Source organism: Rhyacophila brunnea, unplaced genomic scaffold (assembly GCF_057557595.1).
Source record: "Rhyacophila brunnea isolate RB1 unplaced genomic scaffold, BYU_Rbru_1.0 scaffold_2, whole genome shotgun sequence".
Classification (NCBI taxonomy): Eukaryota; Metazoa; Arthropoda; class Insecta; order Trichoptera; family Rhyacophilidae; genus Rhyacophila; species Rhyacophila brunnea.
The window spans coordinates 8304441-8318980 of record NW_028232859.1 but is presented as its reverse complement, the minus strand read 5'-3'; the positions used below and the strand labels follow the sequence as shown (position 1 = coordinate 8318980).

At 34.0% G+C, this 14540-nt stretch overlaps 1 protein-coding gene across 2 annotated transcripts in view; it reads left to right on the top strand.

The window, feature by feature from the left end:
* The window catches only part of pot (zona pellucida domain protein papillote), a 115803-nt gene that overhangs the window by 86517 nt on the left and 14746 nt on the right, over nt 1–14540 (top strand). For both annotated transcript variants that reach the window (XM_085946634.1, XM_085946633.1), the window contains exons 3-5: nt 12795–12947; nt 13139–13222; nt 13601–13738. In XM_085946634.1, the coding sequence (XP_085802760.1) occupies nt 12795–12947; nt 13139–13222; nt 13601–13738 (375 nt within the window). The remainder of the gene's footprint in view (nt 1–12794; nt 12948–13138; nt 13223–13600; nt 13739–14540) is intronic.

Here is a 14540-nt window from a genome sequence, read left to right as displayed (position 1 = left end):
AATCAGTATAGAAGTCACAATAAATTACTATGATTGACAGGCGCAATATAGTATTAAATAATTTCAAATTGTATCACAGGTTATTAAACTATTAATAAAATAAAAAACATAAGTGTGAATTGGACAGAGAATTAGATTGGTTATTTTATCAGATGGCTGTTGTCAAACTGGAATCGACTGGATACATTCGAGTTCGGCATTGTCGGAGGTGGGCGGACTGGTCTGCTAATCAGAGCCGGATCTGGTGACGCTCAAATCATCGCCATATTAGGAAACCGCCCCCACCATTTCGTAATTTTGCCGAGCAAGATAAACCTTCAGAGACATCGGATCACGCAGCCAGACTTATCAGTTATTAAGTACCTAATATTTTCGTTATTTTATACAAATAGGTAGGTAATTGACAAAATTTTGAGAATGTAACATTCCATATAATATTGAACATACATAACTTGAAAACACCTCAGATATAAATATGATTTTTTTTGTTTTTAAGTTATATAAATGTGCAATGTATGGAATTGTACATTTTCAAAATCTTGTAAATTATTCATTGAATAAAAGAAATGGTTTATTAAAAATTGTTAGCAAGTTCAAGTAGACGTTACAACTAAAATATTTGGCGAGAGCCGGGCGTCGGTTATTAATTAAGGTAATTAATAATCCTTGATTTAATACACAAAAACCGATAGTCAATAATAACGCAATTTTATAAGCATTTCATGTATGACCTACTACTTTAAATTGTCGTAATTAGATAGGAGGCTCGTAGCATATTTGGTTAATGCATATAGAGATGCATGCATTGCCATGCAGAGATGGCGCGATACCAATGGTTATACGGGTTCAAATGCCGTCGAGTTTTGTATTTTTTTCAAATATGATTTTTTATAGTGGGTATATAATCGTATCTGAGGTGTTTTGAAGTTATGTATATGCAAATAGGTATACTGCGAATAGTAGAATATAGTGCATATTTATTATAGACACACATTGAAATAAGTAATTTTTGTAGTGTTTTATTTTATTACTCCGTTATATAGTCATAATGAAATAGATATCGGCCTCTCCAAGCTGTTTTTTGTTGTTGTTGTTCTCACAGTCATTTGTATTGCATCGCCACGTACTTTCGTAAAATTTTGCTATTTCTTCGATTTATGTACTCTAAGACGTCTACATATCTGATGTTTTATATCTCTTAATCACAACAGGATGACTAGATTTATCCACGGTTAGTGTCTTATCCTACATGTGCCCTGTTCATCAGCGTTTTAGAGTTTACGAAAACACTATTAAATCGCCTAACCAACCCATGTTTGTTTTCTTATCTAATTATTTTCTTTTTGTCATTACACGCTGTGCCTAACATGCATATTTCTATATCACGCTGTGATACTATAACTTGAATTTTCAATTTATATAACTGACGATTATGTTAAGACAATGAACATTTTCCAAAATAGCATTCATAGTACAGCATGTTACAAGTGTTGGTTTTTGGTGTGTTATTACTGGGCATTAATACTATACATAATAATATGCAAAATCTACCTTTTAGGGCCTTTATGAGAGTTATTTCTAGATTAGGGGTTGTTTTAACTTAATATGACTGTGATAAGTAGATAATTTCAGAGAGATTAGTCAAGTCATTTGATATAGCTATTGTGTGTGAACACTTGAGCATTTTCCAAAATAGCATTAATAGTACCGCATGTAGGGACAAGTGTTGATTTTTGGTGTGTTATTATTGGGCATCAATACTATTCATAAAAATATGGAAAGTTTACCTTTTAGGGCCTTTGAGTTATTTCTAGATTAGTGGTTATTTTAACCTAATATGACTGTACTACGTAGATAATTTCAGAAAGATTAGTTAAGACATATGTCATTGTCACGTGAATGAAGTGCTGTGAACAGAGACAAATTAATAATTAGGCAAACAAAATGGCAAAAGCGATAAAAATGTTGTTTTATAAAATAACTGTAATAAGTTAAGCCATTTACAAAAAATGTTATGCGGATACGCTTACAATCTTCATTCTATATCTAAAATTAAAAAATAAACAATCATATTATTATCAATTTTAATTGCCTCCTCCCACTTCCTGTCCAAATCAGTATAATTTAAATTAGCTGTATATTTAACGTTTTTATAGTATTGGATTATAGAAAGATTGTTCTATACTGTGGTTAAGTAAAATACATCTGTCGGAAAACAGAGGGGGAAGTTTTTAGTGATGTTGATTCTACGAAATGGCAGCGGTCGCGGTTTCTGTCTTGCCCTCCCGTTGATTGCACAATCGAATTTCTGAGATCGCGACACTCGACTGACCAGTTTCGACTATCAAAAGATTCAGAGTGACTCATGCACCGGTTTCCGACAAAGTAAAAAATATTTTGCTTACTTACTTGTAAACGCTTACCACTTATAAATTATTAATACCGTCCATATAGAAAATGTTCGCTGGCAGTGATTTGTTAAAAGTTCAATGAAAAAAGCTGTCAATTCGTCATATCCTGTAGAATAGTCAGTGTTAAATAAATTTTGATTTATTATTAATTTACGGTTTGTCTAACACGAAAGACATAATAATTATTGAAGTTAACATTCATAGTTACCATATTGTGTTTTTGTTATGTATTGAAATGTCATTCATAAGTCTTTGACTCAATTTAATGATTATATAAGAAACCAATTTGTATAATTATATTTCTTAATAATATTATGTAAGCATTATTTGTATTTATCTTAGAGTTGAAATTTCAATATAAACCTAGTATGTTAATATGATAATCAGACTAGTGGAATCAGTGGAATAAGTAATTGTTAATACTTTTTAAAATCATTTAGTGTTTATAATACTTATTAATAATATCGACCGAAGGTACTTGATGGAATTTGAATTTAAATTCTAATGGGTTTAAGTTTTGTACTATTCCATTTGAGTCGTTTTTTTTGCGACCCGGGTTTCACGTTTCGGCATCTTCATGCACTGTGTATACTCACCAGAACGCAATTAGTATTCGTTGTCAGTGTTTATTTACCTTTTGGTGTGTGTACACAGTGCCTGAAGATGCCGAAAGCAAAAAATGAGTCAAATAGAAAACTACAAAACTTAAATCCAATAGAATTTAGTGTTTAGTCTCAGCTAATTTATTATCAAGACCTCTATTTGTTGTCGTTAATCTTTTGTTGTTACTTACTTCTGCTAAAATTAATCATTTATCTTATCGACCCAGCAAGTTCTTGGTTGGTTTTTCGGTCTTATAATATCTTTTGAATATTGATGATGAGATTTGTCCAGTGATGGCCTGTTTTTCGAGCGATGTGTCCTGTCTATCTACACTTATTGTGTTATGTCCGATGTTTAATTTCTTCATGTCCGAAAATTTGTACGTTTGCAATTGTCCGTATAGTGTTGAGATCAAATTCACGTCTAAATAAAACACAGAGAGACATATATGTAGGTAAGTAAATTATAAATACAATCATAATATCGTATATATTTGTATGGTAGGTGCTTGGAAGTATAAAGTCGTACCTATCAACTATCTGATAATAATGTTAGCGTTATTATCAGATATTTGATACCGATCAATATCAAATTAATACTCTTATTGAATTTAATAAAATTGTAACAATACTGTCTACAATGCTCCATGAATGACGCGTTATTTTTTGATTCCAATGTTATATGGCCATCTTTTTCCGGTAAGATATCTCACGGTAAGCTGTGCCATGGCAAAATGTAATACGTACATATTACATACAAATTTATTTAATTGTATACCCAACATGCATCTTTCTATACCTGAATGTGTTATATAGTTAGTTACAGACCTACAAACTTATCTAAATAATGGATGGGGGAGCCACAGTCGAAAACCACCCAATCAAGATTCGCAACTGGACAGAATCCGATATTCGAATGACGTTTTCAAAATGGCGTCCATACGGTCGATCGTAGTTCCATTTTTGACCGTTCTTCAGATAAGTTTGCAGGACTGTCCTTAACTTTGAACTACCTACTTAAATTTAAGGTTCATATTTCGCATATATACGTTAGTATTAAAAGAACACACTAGCTTTACAGTTTACGCTTCGTGTGTAGTGGGAAGTCACTCATTTATTTTATTCCAATAGGTATTTACATTTACAATAGGTATTTACATTTACATTATATTCGATAGCTAAAACTTGGTATATTATGCAATACTTAATCATGTTTTATTATACTCTGAATTGCACTGCACATTTTATTGTCGGTTTTCCCAATGGTCATAAACTCTACCTACAATATAATATTATATAATATACGTCATGTCTTGTGTCAGTGTGTCTCAAACACTATTTAGGTAAAAATGGTGGTAATATTTTTATGTACTGTAATTTGGTGGTTTGGATGGGTAGGGTGAATAGGGGAACTCCGGGCACTAACGTTGGTTTGATGGTGAGCAGGAAGTTCTGCACTTTTGGCTCCCAAGTTACTCATGCAGGCACAGTTCTCTCATCACTTCACTTTCGTGGCATTGAAGCGCATGGTCTGTACACATGCGCGGTCACCATGTAGGTCTGTGTTTATTGGTTTAATTTTATTGTTTGACGATATTGGTCTTGCGGTCAGATTGGCACTGATAGAGAAGGCATGGCTAGGGATTATTTGTTTGTGATTTATACATAATTTGCACAGACAAATGAATTTGAATATTTGAATATGAAACTTATTATATCTCCCTATATTAAACTATTTTATTTATTCAACGAATAAGACACAAGATTTGAGAATGTAACATTCTATATATTGAATATCTAGACATAATTTGAAAACATTTCATATCTACACACTAGAAAAAATCATTTTGTAGAAAAAAACGGGACTTAAACTTTGAACAGCTGGATTCACGCCAGTATGCTTTTATAATTAAGCTACGGGCATATTAGTTAATTACGACGATTCAGCAGATATTTTTTTCTACAAAATATTTTTTTCTAGTGTGTATATGCACGAAATGTTTTCAAATTGTGTATATTCAATATCTCTTAATGCCTATTCACCCTTTGACACTGAAATCAGAAGTTCTTAAAATATCAAAGCCGTAAATAAATGAACATTAAGAGTATGACACGTCTTAAAATTGAGTTGTCCCGAAGTGTTGTTTTTGAATTTAATATTATACTTCGGCTCCTGGGCATAGTTTTTTCTGCTTCCGTGTGTATCTATTAACATTTTTATCCGCCCGAAGGGGCAATGAAAACTTGTTTAAATGTCTTGCGATTAAATTATTTGTAGAGTGATTTTGTTTGGGTGTCAACGGAAAAAATACAAAATAAAATATTATCATGCTGTCAAGTATCTTCCTCAACACTCAATGCCTTGTAAGTTATTTAATATAACTCTAACTCTCTTCAATAATAGTTCTCTACTCTTCTCGGTACACGATTCTTCACTGCCACGTATTTCCACCGATTTGATGAGTTTGATCCGACTGATTATAGAGTGGCATTGTGATCGTTTATTACCCCTTCGGCACCTCTATTTTGTCCAGCAATTATCCAAATGTCCGGCCCATTGCAATATATTGTCATATTATGTACTTTTGTCTGCTTCTTTACCATTTACATCTTTTGTGGTCTTTTCGCATTATGCCTAACATGAAAACCACGTTAAGTTAGTCATTAATTATAAAAACAAACATTTTAATTATGTTTATTTTTAGTTTTAGTACTATGGCCGCGCGGCTTAAGTGTCGACCTATAGCGTCGTGGGTCTCAGGTTTTTCAATTTTTGTATGAGTTAGAGTATGATGGAGCTAATAGGTTGAGCAAGTGGCTGATATCCATTTCTCGTAAAAACCGAAATCTGTTAATACAAACCTACACTCTGTGGAGGCCCATATGATGTTATTAGGATCGGACATGGTTGGAGAAAAAACTTTTCCTACATTTTTTAAATTACGAGAAGTTTGATTTTATCCCAGTTGACATTTCTATTAAATTTATTAAACAACATCTTATAAATGAAGCTATTCGTTTCAAAGTTCTAGCCTTCTCAAACAAACTGATTCCATCTTCTCCTATACTGGACCAGTGTCCTCCTATCCTCCTGTCACTCCAACATATTTGTTGACGCCGTCCAACCACCGGAGTCGCGGCATGCCAGTTGACCTCCGACCATACGGTCTGCTATCCAGGATTCCCCTTGGCAGTTGAACACTGTCGAATCTTGCTACATGGTCCGCCCATTATAGTATACCAAATTTAACAAATACAGAGATACATTATTCTAGGAAGAGATTATAGAGCTCCAAGTTATGCCGAATACACAATTTTTCTCCTTCTAGTATGAACCCATATATCCCACGCAGCAACTTCCTCTCGATAACATCGAGCGGACCATTTTTTATACATTTTTCTTGATTATGAATTGTTTTCTTGGTAATGCACACATTGTTTTAGACACAACGAGAGGTCATTTTTATTTAGCATCTCGCTAAAGTCTGATCACGAGCGAAAAATCATTGTTTTGTGACTGGATATGAAACGAATTAAATCACGCGATTAAAATGGAGATCGCATATTTTTTCGTCGCTTTGAGAGAGAATAATCGCGATGGTGTGCGAACCTGAGCGTTTTCTCCGCGCCACCTTTTTGCTCCGAGAAAGAAACGCCTTCCGTGGGAAAATTCCACCTAACATTGACCGCGAACAATGCATGGATAAGAAAATGTGAGAGACTGCCTTCGCGCACTTTCTGCCCCAAAACACGATCGCTGCCGATTGTCGCATTTGTTTTGACGAGAGAGACATGCCCGCGCCGCGCGGATTTCCTTTTATTTTGCATAAGTTGCGTGAATTATAATGAAAAACTGTTGTTAATTTTAGAACATTGCTTTATTAACGAGTTAATTCAAAAGAGTGCTATGTATTTATTGTCTAAATCTGGTAAACATAGATATCTCTAAATCAATCCGCCCACCACCATATTCGGTCTTAATTGAGCATACCAAGAGGCCCTACGATTGATTATGAAGAGTCGAGATTTTTTTTCACTTGGAATATTTCAGGAACGGACTATACTAAAGTCTCCAAGCAGTGTGCTTTAGCAAATTTAACTATGATTCATTCTAAAAAAAAGAGCCCGTGGGAGAGAGAAGCACGATGAACCAGCAAAAAATAAATTATTAATTAAAAATATATATTATTAAAAAAAACAAAGCCAAAACAACACTGAAAGACTATTATTATGAAGAACAGTTTTTTTTATAGAATTATTAATAACCATGTCCTTGCTTTTTCGTACAAGGTGGTTTTAGTAATTTTGAATAATCACAAACACCAATGCTTTGAGGAAAACACATAAATATTGTGTCCTGACCGGGATCGAACCCAGAACTCTCGGGTGGAAGTCAAGCGCCTTACGCACTGCACCACGAGAGCCGACATGAAGAACAGATTAATAAGATAGAAATATGAAGTCAGCCGGCATTGACAAAGAATTTGTAACGAGATTTGCTTTTTGTCTTATTGATGGTCAGGCCATAAAACGTAAGAAACACAATGTTGTCTGCGTATATTAATGGAAAGAATTAACAAATTTTGATGAAAGTAGCAACGCATACGCCTGACAGGAATGGATTGATTATTAAGATGGCACTTATGACACGTAATAATAGTAGTATTTTTTGTATACGTATCTGTTTTGAGTGGCTATGTTATACATGGGTAGTCAACCTAGTCCCTACCGCCCACCAGTGGGTGTTCCAGCTTTCATGGTAGGCGGCAAAGGTTTTAAAAATATTTTCATTATGTTTTCATAAAATTCCCTGTGACAATTTAAATTTCAGAAAATATACTATTTGTATCGCCCTCGCATAAGTTTAGTTCACGTTACGTAAGTGAACCTAAATGGCAGTATAGTGCGACCGCAAACAAAAGAGCCTCGTCCCAGATTTTCAGGAAACATATAAAAAAATTCAAAATCGTTCAACAATCATTGCATCATTTAAGAAACAACATGCAGCGAACGAAGATGGATTAATTGCCTCTTATCGCATTTCACAATCAATTGAAAAAAGTGGTAAATTATGATTGTTATATGCTTTAACTTGCTGTAACTCTTAATATAATCTTTATAAATTATATAAAGTAAAGTTACTTCCCTACTTTACAAATCACCATTACTGTGGAACCGGTGTGCGGTTAGAAAATTTTACTACTAACAGAGATGCAAAAGTGTACGGTAGGTATAGAAAGGTTGTCTACCCCTGTTACAGATAGACTCTCGTGATATTACTTAGAAGGATTTTGTTGAGAAAGCTTTGGGTAATATTTTACACTGAATTTGTGAGAAATACGCATCAATATAATTTGATAATCGTATGAATGGACCCCATTTAAAATTAACGATTGCATCACCTGCGTCAAAAAAAATTTCCCCTGGATGTATAAATACTTAAGATTTGATAATTATTACAAACAGGTATCTACTCCTTATCATTATATTTTACGACATAATACTCGTAACATAAACCAAGAAGTTCAGTACGAATGTAAGTTTCTTTCGGCATCAATTGAAAATCGCTAAGTGCGACTATTATTATCGTCTAACATATAACTGTTGCTGACTTGTACAACTTAATTGAGAGCAAGTTAGGTTGAGCTTGTCCGTTTTTTGTGAATTGGAACTTACTTAGGTACTGCTTTCGGATACCGTTGATTTTCGTGTAGGAAAATGCGAACAATGCGTTCGTTGCAGAGGAATTTCGTATTCTCGCAATGCGTAGGCAATGTTTGTGTTCGCGGTACTTGTCAGTAAGTTACTCTTTCTTGTTAGTTGTGGGAGTTGAATATTAATGAATATTTTGTTATACCCGCTAACAAATTAAAATGTCGACAAAACAATTTATTACATTTCATGCCTACACCTTTTTAATGTAGTTAACGGGTAAAAGGTTTACACCCGACAAACAAAATACTTAACATAATTTTGGTGTTAGGAACTTGTCGTAAATGAATTTGAAAGAGGTCAAATTGAAGTGATTATTTTATTTTAAATTATTATTAGTTATAATACATAACCTAACCTAGCCTTATAATTGAAGTAGAAACTAAATACATTATTTATTCACTGCCACCCCAATGAAAACAGACTTTCAACACAAAAATTAAATATAAGAATCTTAGAATTTTACAAAATTATGTCATATTCATTACTCCAGATCTATCAACTGCTGGTTGAAGGCCCCAAGCTTATCCCATTCCTATCAGTCATGTGCGTTATATTACCACATGACTAAACTATCTTTGTCAATCTAGCGGCCTCTAGAGTGGCGAACTCAGGATTTAATATTGGGGGGCCCAAGGAGGAGAATGTAAATTAGTCCCATAGGCTCTTTTTATTCTTCATATAATTATTTTTACATATTTTCACAATACACGGCGGTATATTTGTACAGTTTCTCTTAGTTTTTATTAAATTGGAGGCATAGTGGCGGTAACCGTTGAGCGTGTCATCAACGACTGGCGGATTGGAAGTGACTAACAACGACCATGCTGGACATGTGCGCCTAGTATGCTAAAACATTACTCAGATAATATCGGCTGTGCTACCCGCTTGGTCTAGAGAGCTACAATAATTATGCCGAATTCCACTGAAAAATAATCCTCCCTCATCCTGAAATGGGCCCTCGGGCTAGGATATTTGGTGGGCCCCCTACCTATCGCTAAGATTAAACGCAGTAAGAAATACTACTATAACGTTTTTCAAATTGTGTTTTAGTTCAAATTAAGGGTACTTACACAGTGAATTATTGGCGATTTTTAATACATCCACTTTAATAATGGAGTTGTCGAGTATCGACACATAATAATCAGAAAATATATTGCACAATTATATAATTTCAAATGTTTCAAATACCAAATGATTAGCTTAAATATATCATTAATTAATGACTAGATCTGTTTAGTAATTGTATAGTTAACACTAATTAAGTGTGCGAATACTACGTTTTGCTATTCCGTTTCTGGATAAGTATCTCTTTTACTTAGGGGTCCATATTTTCCGCAAGCACGTGTGTTTACGAGGATTACATAGTGGTTGAACAATTCAATACTTTTTATAATGTGATGTGCTTAGTTCTAAATTCGAGCACCGGACGATTTATGATAGTATATCGATAGTAGTAGTAGAGTATATCTACGCTTCATAAATTTGCACTTTTTACTACACTGATACGCTTTGTATGGGTATAATACACACGTCGCAGGACAGGTGTTATGTTTCATGATGCTGTGTATCGTGCGATTTACTTATTTGATGGCATTTGGTGGACGTGTTAAATTTATAATTTTATATATTATCATGTTTTTTTTTAATATTTACATAAACACATGCTGTATTTTCTACTTTCTTGTTTAGTTGTTATTTGTAATTCAGATATTTTTTATAAATTTGTATTTATTATGTATTATGGCGCATTGGCTAGTCGCTGTAATGCCGTAATACTCTTTTTTCTAAATAAATAAATAAACATAAAATTAGATCAAATTGATACTCACGTCTTGTATTAATATAATATGACGTGAAAAAAATATATTTTTAGAATATATCGTCATTGTTCTGGCAGAAGACACTAATTCGAAAAAATGACATATTGAGTTAGTTATACCAAAATGTTCCTTATTTCAAACTTTACCGTCTGGAAACCTTATTAATAAATGAACAGTCTTTATTTTAAAGTCATCCTTTTTACGATTACTTAATAAACTCACATGATAGACCATTTCAAACATTTTAAAAACTTCAAAGTCAAATTACTCAAATCTAGTATTCTCCAGTTAGTGTGTTCTGCCAGAACAGAGACGATATTACAGAGCCGGAGTGCAAAGTTATGAAGCGTATACTCTACTAAACGGTATAAAGTTGACTTTAAAAAAGATTTTTTTGACTTGTGTTCGTTTTAAATAAAATTTGGGTAAATGGGTAAAACGCGCGGCTTAAGCGTCGGCCTATTATAGCATCATGGGTCCCAGGTTTGAATCCTGGGTCTCGCAAGTGCACATATTGTTTTTCAATTTGTATACGAGACAGAGTATGGACCTTATATGTTGAGCAAGTGGCTAACATCCATTTCTTGTAAAAAATATGTCAATATAAACCTCCACTCTGTGGAGGGCCATTTATCTTGATCTTTGATTTATATTGATCATATTAGGATCGGACATGGTCGACTTCAAAAAAGTGTAAACGATTTTTGCCAAAATATATGTAACTTTTCAGTACCTACTTACTTAAAATGAGAGACGAGCATGTTAAGTCATTATTGTTAATGAGAAACATTTCGCAATCACTGTTTTCGTTTTAATTTACAGGTATCTCACGAATAGAGAGACCACTGAACTTTACTATCGAGTAAATAAAATCGTATTAAAATAAAAAAAGTGAAAATAACAGATAACACACATACGAGTGCGAACAATTCTTTTTAATTTATTGTAAAATTGAAGAAGCCGCAGCACCGTTACTTTCACCTGTGTATTGTTTACCTGTAAATTCAGACATCATAGGTAGGTAGGTACTTAATGATCATAATTAACTGTGGATAATCACATAATTGGAGTTTACTATTGTTTTAAATAAAACATTCGCAATATATACCTAAATGTCCATTATTTTGAAGATTATTCTTGATGAATTGAATGACAAAAGAAAATATTGTTGATCTCACCAGGGCTTCGCCAATGGTGGTTGCTGTTCGGCTGCATGTTGAAAATTGCCGTCCCCTATATCATTTTTTACGGAAGTATAAAAAAAATAAAAAAAATACATACTTATTTATATTTTCCCCATTAACTATACCTATAAATTTATTAAAACATATAATTCAATGAGATAAAAGATTATGACACAAATTGATTTTTATATAAGTTTTATACCTTTATGATGTTCCTACTTCCATTTTCTGGCATTCTGTGACACAGAAAAAAATATATTATATGTTTACAAAAACAATTTATTTATTACGCTATGTACGCTACCTTACGATACCTTTCCTATTGAAACTTTGAAAGAATGCTTTTCTGCTTTAAATATCGTGTATTAGTTATAGAACGGAGATTTTAAACGCCTTAACAAGAATATAGGTATTTTTTGTATATGTCGCTTTAACGTTCATAAGCGGTGCTCTTCGACGAAGCTACTTCGTGGATTTTATTATAAGATTCACTTTGTGTGGGTAATTGAATAAAATGTATTTTTAGACTTTTGTCCAGGGCTTCAAAACGTTATTTTTTTCCATTTTGGTTTTTGTTCCGGTTTAAGTAAAAAAATATATATCAGTTCGGTTCCGGTTTTTGTTTCGAAAAAATAATGATTTTTCCGGTTTTCGGTTCAGCTTAGCTCAGTTTTTATTTGTATTCAAAATTTATTATCTACCACACTTTAGAACATTTTATGGTACTTGTATGATAGCCCAGCGCCATACTCCGAAACCATTGGTTATGCTGCACCGCACGGCCGTAACCATATTTTTCTTAAATACTACAACTGAAAGACAACTGGGGAGTAAGATCATGTTAAGGTGCGCGTTTGAATATGTACCGAACCAAAAAAAAAACCCGACATTTTTTTCGGTTAGGTTCCGGTTTTCGTTCCGACAAAAATAACGGTTTTCCGGTGATCGGTTCAGTACCGGTTCGAAGCCCTGCTTTTGTTTGTCCCCCAAATCTTATCACTCGGGTGTTTCTTTCTCGTTTGGCGCATTAACCACATAATATAAAAAATCTTTTCTTTACAGACAAAAATGGCGGTACACAGTATAAGTATATCTGTGTTGTTGCTGAGCGTACTGCTAGCAAGCGTCGCAGGACAGAGCAATTATGCATCGCACGCCAACAACGTAGAGTACCAGGGGGATGGATTACCAGAACAAACAGTCCTCGATGGCAAGGTATGATAATATGTTGGCGCCTTTTTTCTTATATGAATTGTTTTTTCTTATGTGACTGAAATGTTGTCATTTTTTATAAATAAAAATGGCCAATATTAAAACACACCAACAAAGCTTTATATTTATATTGACCGGTGCAAGCACAATACCGATACATATGAAATACTTTTTCATTTTGCTTTATTTTCCAGGTTACGAAGTTAGATGATCTTAGTCCAGTCATATTCCTTAACAGAACGAAAGCTGCCCTCAACTGTGCAGCTGGATCGATGCAGGTAAAATAAGATATTATTGTAATAATATCTTCATATTTTTTTCTTTGTCCGTGTCTGATTTGTGAAGTATATGGACACCATGCGGCGCCTCCAAGAATCTCTGTCGCTCGCCAGTGTTACCGTGTCTTTCCATATGAGATGATGCATCCTGTAGTATCCTGTGCATTGTGGGTATTTAGCGGCATTCTAGAAGGCCAGAATCCGGTTGGCTTGAAGTGAAACCAAGCCTGGTGGAAACCCTTTTTTTGGATACGTAGTTGAACTACGAGTCATAATGAGATAAGAGGCTGTATGATCATACTCTTATTTCTGACAACGCCATACTCATTATACAAGCATAGCGTATGATTAATGCTAAATACTTCTTTTATTTTCCAGGTGGAATTAAAATTCAATGACAAGTTCTACGGAATCGCTTACGCCGATTTTGACCGCAATTCCGCCTGTCATGTTGGTGGAAAAGGTGCTCTTAGTTACAAGCTCGAACTGCCACTCAAAGGATGCGGAACCAGACAGGTAAAATGCCGAATTATCGATCATATTCCCTATAGGTACTTTAATCACGTATTAGACTTACCATGCTAAAGACAATATTATGTCATAAGCAGACTATGTGATTTCCTAGGGCAATGTTGAAGTAGGCGGTTACGACATCCAAGAAAATTATATTGCGCATGAACAAAAAAAAAAGCTCTCTATACGAATATGAAAGGAAAAACTCGACAAAAAAAACACAAAAATATTATTGTCAGTATAAAATATAGTAGCCAGTATTTAAGGTTATGCGTAAGGCTTCAAATTATTGTATTATTACTGTCCTGGCTTCACTGTATAGTGGATAGTGCAATATTCTACCAAAGTAGATAAAATAATACTTAATTATTCTAATGATTGATTTGAGTTTTGTACCATACCATATGTATGTAACACACCCACGGTAGCCGCGCGGCTTAAGCGTTCGACTATAACGCCGTGGGTCCCAGGTTCGAATCCTGGGTCTGGCAAGTACACATATTGTTTTTCAATTTGTGTGTGAGTCAGGGTATGGACCTACTAGGTTGAGCAAGTGGCTGATATCCATTTCTCGTAAAATACAAAATCTGTTAATACAAACCTCTACTCTGTGGAGGCCCACATGATCCTATTAGGATCGGATATGGTCGAAAAAAAATATGAGCCGACCACATAATATACCCATAATTGTTCATTTTTGTTGTTTTACTTATTGGATGGGCTATTTAGTGACAATTCATAACACATTACATATATAGTCCTGTTGTCTACGAGTAATGATATTTTAATGTGCTTACCTACTGAA